This window comes from Augochlora pura, chromosome 6, assembly GCF_028453695.1.
Source record: "Augochlora pura isolate Apur16 chromosome 6, APUR_v2.2.1, whole genome shotgun sequence".
NCBI classification, from domain to species: domain Eukaryota; kingdom Metazoa; phylum Arthropoda; class Insecta; order Hymenoptera; family Halictidae; genus Augochlora; species Augochlora pura.
Window position 1 is genome coordinate 5,390,714 of NC_135777.1, and position 12,676 is coordinate 5,403,389.

General features: G+C 48.5%; 1 protein-coding gene across 1 annotated transcript in view; it reads right to left on the minus strand.

Moving 5' to 3' along the window:
* LOC144471541 (uncharacterized) overlaps window positions 1-12,472 on the minus strand; it is a 22,709-nt gene extending 10,237 nt beyond the window's left edge. The window contains exons 1-3 of the mRNA XM_078183676.1: window positions 12,331-12,472; window positions 9,186-9,302; window positions 516-632 (exon numbers count right to left, since the gene is read on the minus strand). Coding sequence (XP_078039802.1) covers window positions 516-632; window positions 9,186-9,302; window positions 12,331-12,333 — 237 coding nt within the window. The 5' untranslated portion in view covers window positions 12,334-12,472. The remainder of the gene's footprint in view (window positions 1-515; window positions 633-9,185; window positions 9,303-12,330) is intronic.
* Between the last annotated feature and the right edge of the window lie 204 nt (window positions 12,473-12,676).

Sequence of the window (12,676 nt, forward strand, 5' to 3'; positions counted from 1 at the left end):
TTTCTTTTTTAAGGAAACGACTGCTTCAATCTCTTTCATACTAACTAAAGAATTTTTATGTCTATTTTGCATAGTGTACCAAAAATGAATCATTAATATTTTTCAATAAAAACCCTGTAAGATATGACTTATAATTTTTTTTAATATTTTTCCCGATTTCCACTCATTTGAAATATTATAACCCTAATTTTTAAATAAAATTCATTAATTCATGCATTTAAGGGTTAATGTTCCGTTCAACATTTTCTTGTCATAACCAACTATTATATCGTCTCATCGACGATAAGATAAGAAACGTTAGCAATCCGCGAGACCCCAATTCGCCAGTTCGTTCGGGAATAGATTCGCGACGGAGATCTCTCGGGGGAGGGTAGCAGAGATTACACCGACCATCGCTGATGGTTTATTTCGCTCGGATGCGAGCCGGGGTATTGTGCGGTGGACGTGGCGCCGCGGGTCGTCGCTTATCGATCTGCCCGTAATCTGAAAGGAACTGTGACTTATTTTATACTCACCGACTTCGTCATGCCGGGGAAGTGCAGACATATCGGCTGCTCGGGCCAGTCGTTGGCCACGTAGAAATGAAAGTCCCATAGATGCTCCCAGTAGTGCGTCAGCAACGTTTGATGGAACTGCGGAGAAACACCGTTTAGTCGCTAGAAGCAAGCTTTATGGCTGATAAAGCCGGCGAGAACCGTATCAAATTATTAATATGGGAAGCGTGTCGCTCCGCTGAACCCGCGACACTTCCCTGGAGAAAGATTAGGTCGAGGCAAGATAACGCGTTTCGACGGTCGTATTCAGGGTGCAACGGGTGACATTTTTTTCGTCGTCGCGGAAGAATTCGAATAGCACGGGCTCGGTTAAAGGGACGGGATCCTTTTCAAGAGCTGGGCGCGCAGCGTCTGAAATGAAAGGGTAGATATTTACGAGGAAGCGGCAAGGATAAAGAGAGGCGAAGCCTAGCCGAGGGCGACGCTCCAGACGCCGGGTCTTAAAATAACTACACCACGTGCTACCTCTGGTACCCTTGTGTGTAAAGTGTCCTCGTCCCGTTCACCGGAAATCTCCATATTTCCTGCCGAACGAGGAGAAAGGGGAACAGGTTCTCTCTCTCTCTCTCTCTGTATTCAAATATTTTCGCGCGAGACTCTCTCCCTCCCGTCGAGCCACTTTTCCCAGGAACAATACCGGAGAAGACACCTGTTCCGGATCGCGGAGTCCTCCGGTTGGAACGATCGGCCGCCGCTCGTAAACGCGGGCATCAATCGGAACACACGCGGGCAGCCGTAATTTACGTAGCAACAGGCATCGGGGGGTGGCTACTAACTCGGTAACAACCTGCCGCCGGTTGAAAGTAAGCAAATAATCGGCTGTGGAAGCTGTTGCGGAACCAAGCGCGCCCGGCTGTCCTAGATTTTATGTAACAGCTGCGTGACTGCGAACACCGGCGACGGTCGTCGTCGCGAACGGCTAACGATTTTTACGCGCTGCCTGGCAGAGAGACAGAGAAGCGGAGAGGCAGAGAAGCAGAGAGGCAGCCTGTTACCGGCAGTAGAGTTTAATAGGAACTCTCGATTTCAGTGGCAACAAAGTTTCGCGCGATGGTCGTTGGATCTTGCGGAACCTCTGCGACAGTCGGATATCTGTAACAGCGTGATATCGCGGTCGGTGGATTGACAGTGACGTCTGTCGGTGGCGATACAGTGGCCGTTGTTTCCCGAAACAAACGCGACGCGATATAAAATGTTTCGCATGCGGTGTGTAAACCCGGCTGCGGATTTACATATCGTCGGGCTGGATCTCGGCGAGCGGCTCGAGGCATGCAAATGCGGACCGGTGAGGGACGGGGGGGGGGGGGTGGCGGCGCGCGGCGATTGTCTCAATTTATTTGGTGTCTTTCGTGGCGCGGGCCGCGCGCGCGCGGCAAATGAATTTCCAACGGAAAGTTGGATCGCAATATCGGCCCGGGTGTCCCGTGCGTGCGGGAACTTGGCTCGTACGCCGCGAGAGACGCGACGCCCTTTCGCGCGGAAAATTCATTCCCGGGTGAAAGTCAATTTCGTATCGAGTCGACGGGGCGTCCGTTTACCGTGTACGCGAACGAGAAAGAGAGAGAGAAAGAGAGGAGAGAGCGTACGGCGTTTATTAAACGCGCACGCGAGGCTCGCGTTTTAAAGGGAAGCGTGTTTATAATAATGTAACGTGTCGATCTCAGAAATCGGTTTAATTGGGCGACCAAGTTGACGGGTTCACGCTGGCCGCCGAGTGAAAAGTCATGCAACCTGATTCGACCGGTTTAAGGTTAATATTAGAACGGCACGAAAGCCCGATCGCCGCGGACGCATAACCTCCGCGGTTTCTTAATTTTCAATACAGCAAATTTCTGTGCTGTATAATTTGTTTGACCGGGTGCGGTTGTCCCTGGCTTGCAAAGTCAAAGCGTATAAGAGACGCGCGCGCGTTCCAGACAACGCTTCGTCAAAGCTCCGCGAATCATTATCGAGCTTCAGCCGCCGCAGCTCGTTAAGCATCCTCTCTCGCGGGCGACGGGCAGGCGTGCAGGAAGCATCGATTCAAATGCGGATTCGAAAAACCGGCATGGCATCACGTGTGCGCGTCGCCTGGACACGTCCTTGACCCTGACTTCTCTCGCCGGGTAGACCAGCTTTACGCCGGGATAAACGGTGCGGTGGCTTTATGCGCAATCGTTTCGTGCTGGTCAGACATTTCAGCCCGCGGCGCGGAACGTAATCGAAACGAGCCGGGAACAGGCTCGGATAAAAAGAAGTTGCCCGTTCGGAGCCTGCGATTTTTCCGGACACGTAGGACCAGCTTCTCGGAAGGGAAGCCCATTAGAACTTAATATTTCGCTCTCCTACGCCCATGCATTTAAATAGAATCGCGTGCTCTTCGCTCTGAAAAATAGATTTTTCGAATAGACTGTACAAATATACGTTTTGATGGTAGCTCGTGAAAATACTATTTTCGAAATAAATACATAGCGGTCCGAGAAATGTCAAGCACTCTTTCCCACGTAATGCGGCAGCGGTTTCACGCGGCCTGTCGATGACGCGCGGAATTCCAGCGTCGGATTTCAGGACTCTGCGACAATATCGCCGGCGCAAGATTACGAGATCGACGCCGCGCCGCGATCACGGAAACGCGACCGTGGCCTTGACTCCGGTACACCTTGTACATCGGTACCGGAATCAAGGTGGCGTGGCCGGCGGTCGTAACACCGGTAGTTCCACCGCTCTGCCGTCGACAAGCCAGGAAACAAAGCTCTTTTAGATCGATAATTCTCCGGGTCGAGAGTGAAAGGCGAAACAGGGAGAGAGAGAGAGAGAGAGAGAGATAAATGGACGTCAGTCTGGAATCCGACTGCAGTAGGCTCCGAGGCACTTTCTACTCCGAATTCAAATGAACGATCTGGTTTTCTATTCGAAGCGTTCCTTTGATTCCGCCGTAAATAATACCGATTTTTCTATCCGCGTTTCGATCGTTTTTCGTTTCACTGAAAATTACAATCTTGGCACTGATGGAAGGCGGTGACGGTGAAGACTTTGTCTATCCGAGATGTTCCGATAATACAGATTTACTCTGATTTTACTACTAAATATTGCTATACAAAATTACTATAAAAAAAAAATTACTATAAATTACTATACTAAATATTACTACAGTTGCCCACAAAATTGAGTGGACGAACAGCGGAAATGGTTATAAATAAAATTTAGTTGAAGCAGTATTATATATAGAATACTGCAAAAGCTTTGTTCATCTTGTCTACACGTGCCCCTTTTATTATAAAAAAAATTATTTTTCTAGATATTCAGGTTTTTATAACAATTTTATTCAATTGTATAGTAATTGCGTAGGTGATTGTTATAGAGCATATCATACTAAACAAATTAAAAGTCATATAAAAGATGTGTGCAAAATTTCATTTCAATGCATTATGTATAAATAATGTTTATCGAAGGTTATTTATATTGTTTCATTTCCGCATTGAATTGCGAAATAATAGACGGTGACATGAGATAGATTGCTGATAGATACCGACAATAAAATTGCCGGTCAACAATGTGTTAATTCTTGAAAAGTTTTCATGATAATATATTTGAATATATAGTATGTTAAATATACAGTTGCGGACAGAATTGCGTGAATGAACAGCGGAAATGGTTATAAATAAAATCTAGTTGAACTAGTATTATTACTATACACTAAACTTTTGTATATTACATATCCTTACGGTACATAGAACCTTTACTGCGAAACTCAAGTTAATGTTCATACTATCGTACACGGGAACTCTACTTAACGGCAAAGTTAGCAAAGGGAATAGCCGATTAAGATGGTGAAAACTGCCCTCAGAGGTTTTTCAGTGAGTCGTATACCGCTCGATAGCTGACCAATAAAAACTCGTCTGTGCAAAATTTTCACCCTGTAACTTGTTTATGAGGGTAGTTACAGGGTAAATTAGATTTCGCGGTTTTCCAGCATTTCGCCACCCCCCCCCCCCCTTTAGCAGCTTTCTAAAATTTCGAAGAAAATGTAGCTATTTGGACATCAAGCCGCATGTTATAGAATTTTTTCAGATTTCTCAGTTGCAAGCGGTGATTAACAAAAACGAAAAACCAAAAAATAATCCGAAGATCGAAGATTTCTCGGAAACTAACCTATCAGCTATTTTAGCAAACTATTTTTCCCCCTGTACAAGAATCCGTAGCTCGTCCTTGTTCTCGAGTTAATCTTGTCCCATCCGCGGCACTGGAATATTCGCTGGCTAATGCGGTATAGAGGATGAAACGAGGTTCTGATCACAACCAATATAGCGCGTGGGTGGATCAATGGAGAAATCGGGGAATATTGTTCGTTGCATTAGATGCTAGGCTATTCCGAGTATCGACCGCCGCAGAACCGGCGTAAAGCGATACCGAAATCATGATGGCACCGACGACGACGACGACCACAGTTATTGCTACCGCGCGACCGATAGCCTTTGATGCGTGAAATTTCAACAACGACGAGTCGCTACCTAACCAATATCTTACCGGAATGGCCGGGCGTTATCGTCGAGCGCCGTGTCCTGTTCGCAAAAATTTCGTTCGTACGACGAGTCGAAGACGGGGACCAATTTTTCTTCGAATAAACAACGATGAATGAAATTTATAACGACAACGAATAATTGTTATATGTATAAAATATTCGTGTAACAATATCGAAAGAAACTGGGTGAGTCTGGTCCTATCGATCCTCGTCCTCTCCTAGAAAATAGTTGCAGAGTCAGCGCTCGTTCTGCTTCGTTTTCAGCCAATTACGCCGGCGATGATGCCAGCAGAAAGGCGAAGAAAAATTTCCGCAAATTCGCTCGCGGCCTTCCGACTTTCGGCCCGCGTTAGCAAGGTGAGTTCGACGCCGAAATTAGCCGGCGAAAAGGAAAGAGAGTCGGCGGGTCACGAATCTTTTTGATCGATGTCAAGCGAGTCGTAACGAAGCGGTGTAGGTTTATCGCAACTTTCTCTTTGGCGGAGCATGCTCGGTGACCGATTATCGCGCGACGCGTCGCAATGGTGCGTGATTCGCCGTTAACAGGTGTCCGTCACGTATGCGCGGCCGTGTCGCGGTAATTTTCGGCCGCGCGGAAAGGTTGCGGCTTCGTTTCGCCGTAGCAGCCCGCGTGGGTAGTAGCTGGACCGGACAGCGACGACGTGGTCGATAATTAGACTGAAACGCCTGCGAGACAAATACGCCGGGCGTGTAACGTTGTTATCGGTGTACACGGAACGACGCGGAACAGCCGGAACTCTGGAAAACTGACGATAATTTCCAGTAACAGCGGCGTGCGCTGGACCGCCGCCGATACGCTCGATGAGATTATGCCAAACTGTGCACAACGATCGAACCAATTACCCCGACGATCAACGAACGAAATAGTTTTGATCATCCAAGTTTTAGTTTAACCCATTTGCACTATGACTCCTCTCGCGTTGCATTTATTACCACTTATTTGTCCTTAATATTTTCCTTAATAGGACTTAATATCGTCTTTATTTATGTCCTTTCCCAACCTTTGATGATAGACAAATTCAATTTGATTTCAATTTAGAAGAAATTAATAATTTATTAATTTAGTAGAGCTTGCGTGGAATCTTCGTCACGAGTCTGACTCGTTATAATAGTGCAAGGGGTTAACCTATTCGCATCATAAGCGCATAAATTCTTCTCTTGTCAAAGTATAGTACATAAAGAGAATAAAAGAAACAAAAATTGTCTGCTCCTATTATTAACCCATTTGCATCATAAGAGCATATATGCGCGCATTTTACTTTGGCATTTATCACCAAAGCGCATATTATTTATACCAGGCCTGTCATTAAAATTTAAATACAGTAAAAAAAAATGTTTGGTGATAAGAACGAATTTTTTACTTTTCTTTGCGATGCAAATGGGTTAAAACTATTAAGGACAAACAGGCGCTAATTAACGCAGCGCGAAAGGAATCGTAGCGCAAGGGGTTAAATATACAGTAGCGGTCAAAAATTTAAGACGACGAATTTAATTTCAATTATACACGTGCAATGTAAGTACTATCTTTCCAATCAGTTTCTTATTTTGGGATAATGAAGACAAATGCTTGACCTTCTAATTCTCGAAGGCTCGTGTGTTAAATGTAAACATTATTGAGTCAACAATATTGACAATATTTCTGTAATATTTACTGTAATATTACAGTAGAGAAATGTGAAAAATTAATAGATTCAATGGCAAAAAGATATGCTGAGATTATAAAAAATAATGGATTTTCGACGAAATACTAAATATTTCTATTAAAAACCATTTTTTTCTGTTTATTTTCTCCTATTATTTTGTAGTCTTAAACATTTGTCAATGGAAATGTAACATAGATTTACTTTTTTGTTATATATTCCAACTGATAAGTTCAAAACCGAATATAAATGTTTTTGTAACTGTTTAAATAAATGAGTAGACGATTATAATTAAAGATAGAACATGATAGCTTATGTTATTTATAAAATATTAATAATTCCTTTCTTTTTTTTCCTTCTCCTCTTAAATTTTTGTCCGCTACTGTAATTCCGATGCGCCCGAAGCACCGCTTTCGGGGTGACTCCCGAATGCGGCTTGCGATGCCGCAGACTGTGCATAGGTGCGAGAGGAAAGCCTACGTCAGGGGAGCGTTCGATAAGAGCAGTGCCATCTGCGAATTGCCGCGAGTAATCTCGCGTAACAATAACGACGATAAATCTTGAGATACAGGAGGAAGCTGTGCGTGAGTAGATTACGAGGACAATTATCGAGCAATTGCAGCGTGCCGTGGTAGCCATCGTTGAACGGGATCGGAAACGTTTCGCGCGTGCCGGTGAAAAGCGGGCAGGAAGCTCGCCGATCTGTCGTTAAAATAAACACGGACGCACGCGCGCGCGCCGGTGAAAACGATAAAAAGCATCAGCTGTTACACGGATCGTTGCGCTCGTCGGTTGCGAGCAAGAAGACTTTGCGATCGCGTAATCGGTGCACGTAAACAGCCGATCGGGTCCGTTTGATCGGCAAAAGAGCCTCGCAATTCGGCTGGAAACGCCTCGCGCGTCCACCCGTGTCTCGCTTTTTAAAGAGAGAGAGAGAGAGAGAGAGAGAGGAGATCCTGTCGCGCGCGCGGCCGCTTTACGACGCGTATTCGCCGCGGCAGGCTGCGATGCCGCTGCAAAATCTACCAGCTGCGACCTTGACACTAACCCATCCCAACGAGCGACGCTAAGACCCGGTTACGGACGGAAATGCCGGGCGCGAGGATCGCTTCCTCCTCCGGCCGTAATCTTATCCCGTCGAACCGCGTCCCGAGCTCCCGTAGCACTCGAGTCCCCGAGGTACGCTTCCGCCAGATCCTTGCCCACCCTCCATTTTTACCCGCTTCCCGTGAAACTTTCATAACGAGAGTCAGAAGTTGTCCTAGCGGACCGTTTCAAGGTTCCTACACCTTCGGGCCGCCGTATCCGAGACCGCTAATCTGGGACAGACCCGCCGAAACCCTTGACCTTTTCCACCCGGACATCTTGCCAACGCCGGACCAACCTGCACCGATCAATTAGCGGCAACGTCCAATCTATGGCAACGAGACGGCAACCCTCGAACACCTTTTCCGAGCGAAATACACCGCGATCGGTGTAAATTTAAAGGCCGCGTCGTGGCGCCGTTCGATCGAACCAATCGAAAAGTTTCGCGAAACACCCTGGAGCATCGACGCAGCTAACCGCTGTTTGTCTTCGCGCGACCCTAAAGTTTCCTGCAACCCTAAAGCAGCCGCAGTCGGTACACTAGACGACCAACCTCACCCCGGCGGGTTCGCAATTTTGCGGAGCCGCGTCTCGGACCGCAGAAAAATTGTTCTATATAAGAGTTGTCGATGAGTTATCGAGTGGAGCGCGAGGTATCCTCAAAGCCCTCGTCCGTGGACCGATGATTTAGCGGCGACGGGCATTAACGACGCGAACAGGTGTTGCCTTTTGTAAGTATTAATTTCCTGGTGTTCGCCTGGCCGCGTCCAGGGACCTTAACCTCGCGACATTAACCGTCGAGCGAGCCTGTCTCGCTCGTTGATTTACGTGTCGTTGATCTGGAGACGCGTGAGGTAAGGATCAGAGCCTTGGCTATTCCGATTGTAAATTAGTTTAGTCTAGTAAATCACTACAAATCGGTTTAATGATCATAGATTAGCTATAAGTCATAGAGACAGTTACGAGGATTTTCAATAAGCCAAGATTCCTGCTACCTTCGGCTCTGCAGACTGCGCGGAAGACCAAGACCTTGGTCTAGCACGATCTAGCGGCATCCTCGTCGTAACGACGAAGAAAACCGTGATTAAAATACCCTCTCCTATCGATCGTACGGACTCCGGATGGCGAGAGAAGGATCGAGGTGGGAGAATTAGGGATCGTTGCCACCGAGGAAGCTAGTTTACTCGCCTAACAAGACGAATCGGGTTTTCGGAGGGTGCCCGAGCTATTCGGATATGTAGTCCACCCTTTTGGAGCACGCGGCGAGCAAGGTCCGCGCATTTCATCGAACCTGGCAATTTTTAACAGCGCGGTTGTTAAAGGGACGAGAGACTCCCATCGGAGTCTCGCGACCCGGCGAATTTTTAATGGAACTGAACGCACCTTTAAGGATTCGGGCAAGAAGTAGTCGAGGAAGTCCAAGACCTCGGGAAACTCCTCATCGGCGATCCTACGAAAATTCCGGCCTTGATCCCTCACCTCGGTGCACTCCGCCTGAAACTAATTACCGAGAGATCATTGTGTGAGCGACACGGACCATCGGCCCCCGGCCGGTCCCGTCCCCCGTCGGCCACCCGTCGAACACGTGACGCCGCGCGCGATTCGCAACGAGAGCGCAGCGCTCCTCGCGACCCAGAGATTTTCTCGTGGAAAATTTTCCCTCGATCGGCGCTGCGACCCCTTCGGCCGAAACTCCGCGTTCGCGCTCCCCTCGGCAGGCCGGTTCGACTCGTCGAATATCGCTTGTAAACAGCAAATCCTGAGAGAGAAAGAAAGGGGGGAAAAATCGATCAGGCTGCGGAGGATACTGTCCCGAGCGTGTCGACCGAGCAGGGCGAGGTGCGAGGAAAAACCGGACCGACGCGGGGACGAAACGAAACACCTATTCTCTCGTCGGTGGACGTCATCGGGTAAAATCGATTGTCGAAACTCTCCGTTACAGCGTCGTCGAATGTTTAACAAGCGAGCGTGTGGGCGAGAGAAAACGCGAGGAAAGGAAAGTCCGCAGCCACCGTGTGCCGGGGTAACGTTCCCGCGAGAACGTCGTCCTCGGTTGCATAATTCTGTGCACACTCCTAAACGCGTTCGCGGTGTCTCGTCGAGACACACGCCAGCCAGTTTCCGAGCCCTCGAGGCTCCGACTTTGACTTATCGTGTCAAGTAGAGCTAGCCCGTGTGCCCGGTTAGACTCCCGTCCGTCGTCGTAGTCGTCATCGTTGACGCTCGCGGTAATAGGCGCGCCCCCAGAGTGGAGGCAAAGTGACCAACTCGCGGCAAAATTAAATAAAGAATTTTTCATGGATTCTCATGAAATTTTTTCGATGCGCGAATCTTTGTGCTAAATAAACATTGTCTAACCTAATTGCAAGAAACTTAAGTGAAGTATGCGATATGTGCAACATATTTTAAATCGGCAACCTTGAAAACCACCCCCTATCCTCAAGCATTGGGTCTAAGAACCTTGGAACAGTTACGATGAACACTTGGAAATTCAATCCCGTGCAGTTTCGAGCGACGATAAAACGAACCTGACCTTGAATTTCATCGTTCAGGTGAAGCAAGAACCTGTCTCTCAAAGCCGACGTTGAAAGATGCAATAAAGTCGCGCGAAATAAAATGCACCCCCGGGATGATTATTAAACGGTGAATTCCCATAGCCTACTAGTAACTCCCATAGTAACTGATCGCGATGCTCTAGCCCCATCCAACGTGTCGACCGAGCGAATTAGGATCGTAGTGGAATAACTCATATTTATGACAATTTTGATCAATATCTTAACACGCGATTAAAATGTTAACGAGACAAACGAAATGAATGACGAAGTACGTTTAAATGAACCGAACTCCAAGTTATCTTAGTAATAGAATACGCGAGACTTGTTAGTTCCTTTGGCAGTGTCACCGTGAGATTGGAATTTCTTCTGACTCGACAGAACTATTCAGAGATAAGACGACAACGCTGCGGACCTCTAATGTACATTCAAAGAAAACGTAATACCGTTTAGTCTGATATACCTATGCGTATCTTATCGGTCAGGAACTCACGCAAGTCGCTTTATAATACTTGTCCGCAACCACGGGCAGACCTGAATGGCTAGTTACCGAAACTCGTCCGTAAAGGGTTAATATTAATCGATTGCGCGGGAAACCCGAGTGCTGTAAAAAGGCCGATCATTAAGCGTAACTCTATCCCCATCCCTCCGTGCTCTGTCATTCTATTCGAACAATTCCGGACCTGTATTCCTCGATTAATTTTCGTCCATCTTGCTAGCCAAAGGGTTTCCGCGTATACGTATATCGTTCTAGAATAAATTGACTGTCGTCGAGGTTCCTCGACGTCCTAGACTCTTTGCGAGATACCGAGGGTGCACGAGGACTTCGGATGACTGCAAAGCCTTAAGACTTCGGGTGCCGTTGGCTCGAGGGGGATCACAAGACAACTCGGAGACACACTCGGGGTCCAAGGATACACGACGAGACTTTCGACGCGAAGGCTGCGAAGCCCCGGGACTTCTGGTGGTCGCGATATTCGAGGCACTTGCCGAGAGCTTGATCGGTCCGGGACGCAAAACAGATCCGATGACACGATTCCGCGTCGTTTCAAAGGACGGTAATCCGTCGTGCGAGAAACGCGGCCGCCGCGTTGAAAGGGTTGCGGTTCCGCAGCTGAGAATGCCAGGAACTCGGGCTCTACTTAATCTTTCGCAGGCATCCAACGATCTAGGCGCGTTAGAAGAGTCTTTGGATTTGCGAAAATCGTTGGTTCGCCTAATTGCCTAAGATCTCGTCGTAGGATCTTGCCTCGAGGCGACGAGCTGCCAAGTTTCGGACAACGTTGGTGCACGAAGGTCGACAGAAAGAAGAAAGGCGCACTGTCGTTTCCTTTGATATCGGTCGAAGGAGCTCGGGGACTGGCTCGCATATTCCTGTGCCGTCTCTGTGGCAACCCTCGAGCTGGCGACGTTAGGGTGCAAGGATGCACGAGGACACCTCGGTCGGCTGGCTCGCGGATCGCGAAGGCTGCGAAGCTCCGGGACTGTCGAGCGTCGCGCGATATCGAGGGCTCGACAGGGATAATGATATAAAGAAACCCTGGCGATTCCCTAATGCGATGGCTGACACGATACATGGGCTTACGCGTCGGTTGATCTCTGTGTACTGCGTTGAAAGCGATCGTCGGCTTAGACCCGCCGGATGACGAAACCGTGTGTATGTGTGCGTGGCCAAGGCTGACGCGAACGATACCTGGGATCGCGCACAGCATCCCCGGCCGCGTGCCGAGGAACGGAACGGTTTTATCGACGAGCAGCCACCTTGCTGGTGCAGCGAGGTATATGGCTAAAGCACACCTGTGCCTCGCGGCGATAGAGGAACGTCGCGGCCGTGTAGTTGGAACCACTGCGCGAATAAACAAAGCCCCGGGATACGTGTCGGGATGATTTCCAGGCGGCCAACTTGTTTTTCCCACTTACACCCGTTCGCTCCCACTTGTTCCCGTGCGGTCTACCGTTGCGTAGAATCGATTTACCATGACGATTATCGGCTGGATCCAACGGACGAGTTCGGCGGTCGTCGCGATCAACGGACACCCTCGATGGTGAAAACGTGAATATTACACGCGCGGCCACGAGAGATCCGCCGAGGTTCCGTATGAATGCGGGCTGTCGCCAAGTGGTAGTTCCAACGGAGGCACCCGCCCTCGCCGTCCCCTGAATCCGCACTGCCGTCCCTGGGCTACCGTTACCCTCCAAGCACCGAGCACAGAGCACCGAACACCGACGTGGTGTTCTCCGCGCAGTCGCCCTGCCGACTCATTGCTGTACTATTACTTCCGGGTACCCCGGGCGAGCCGTAGTTAGGGTTGCACGGAATGC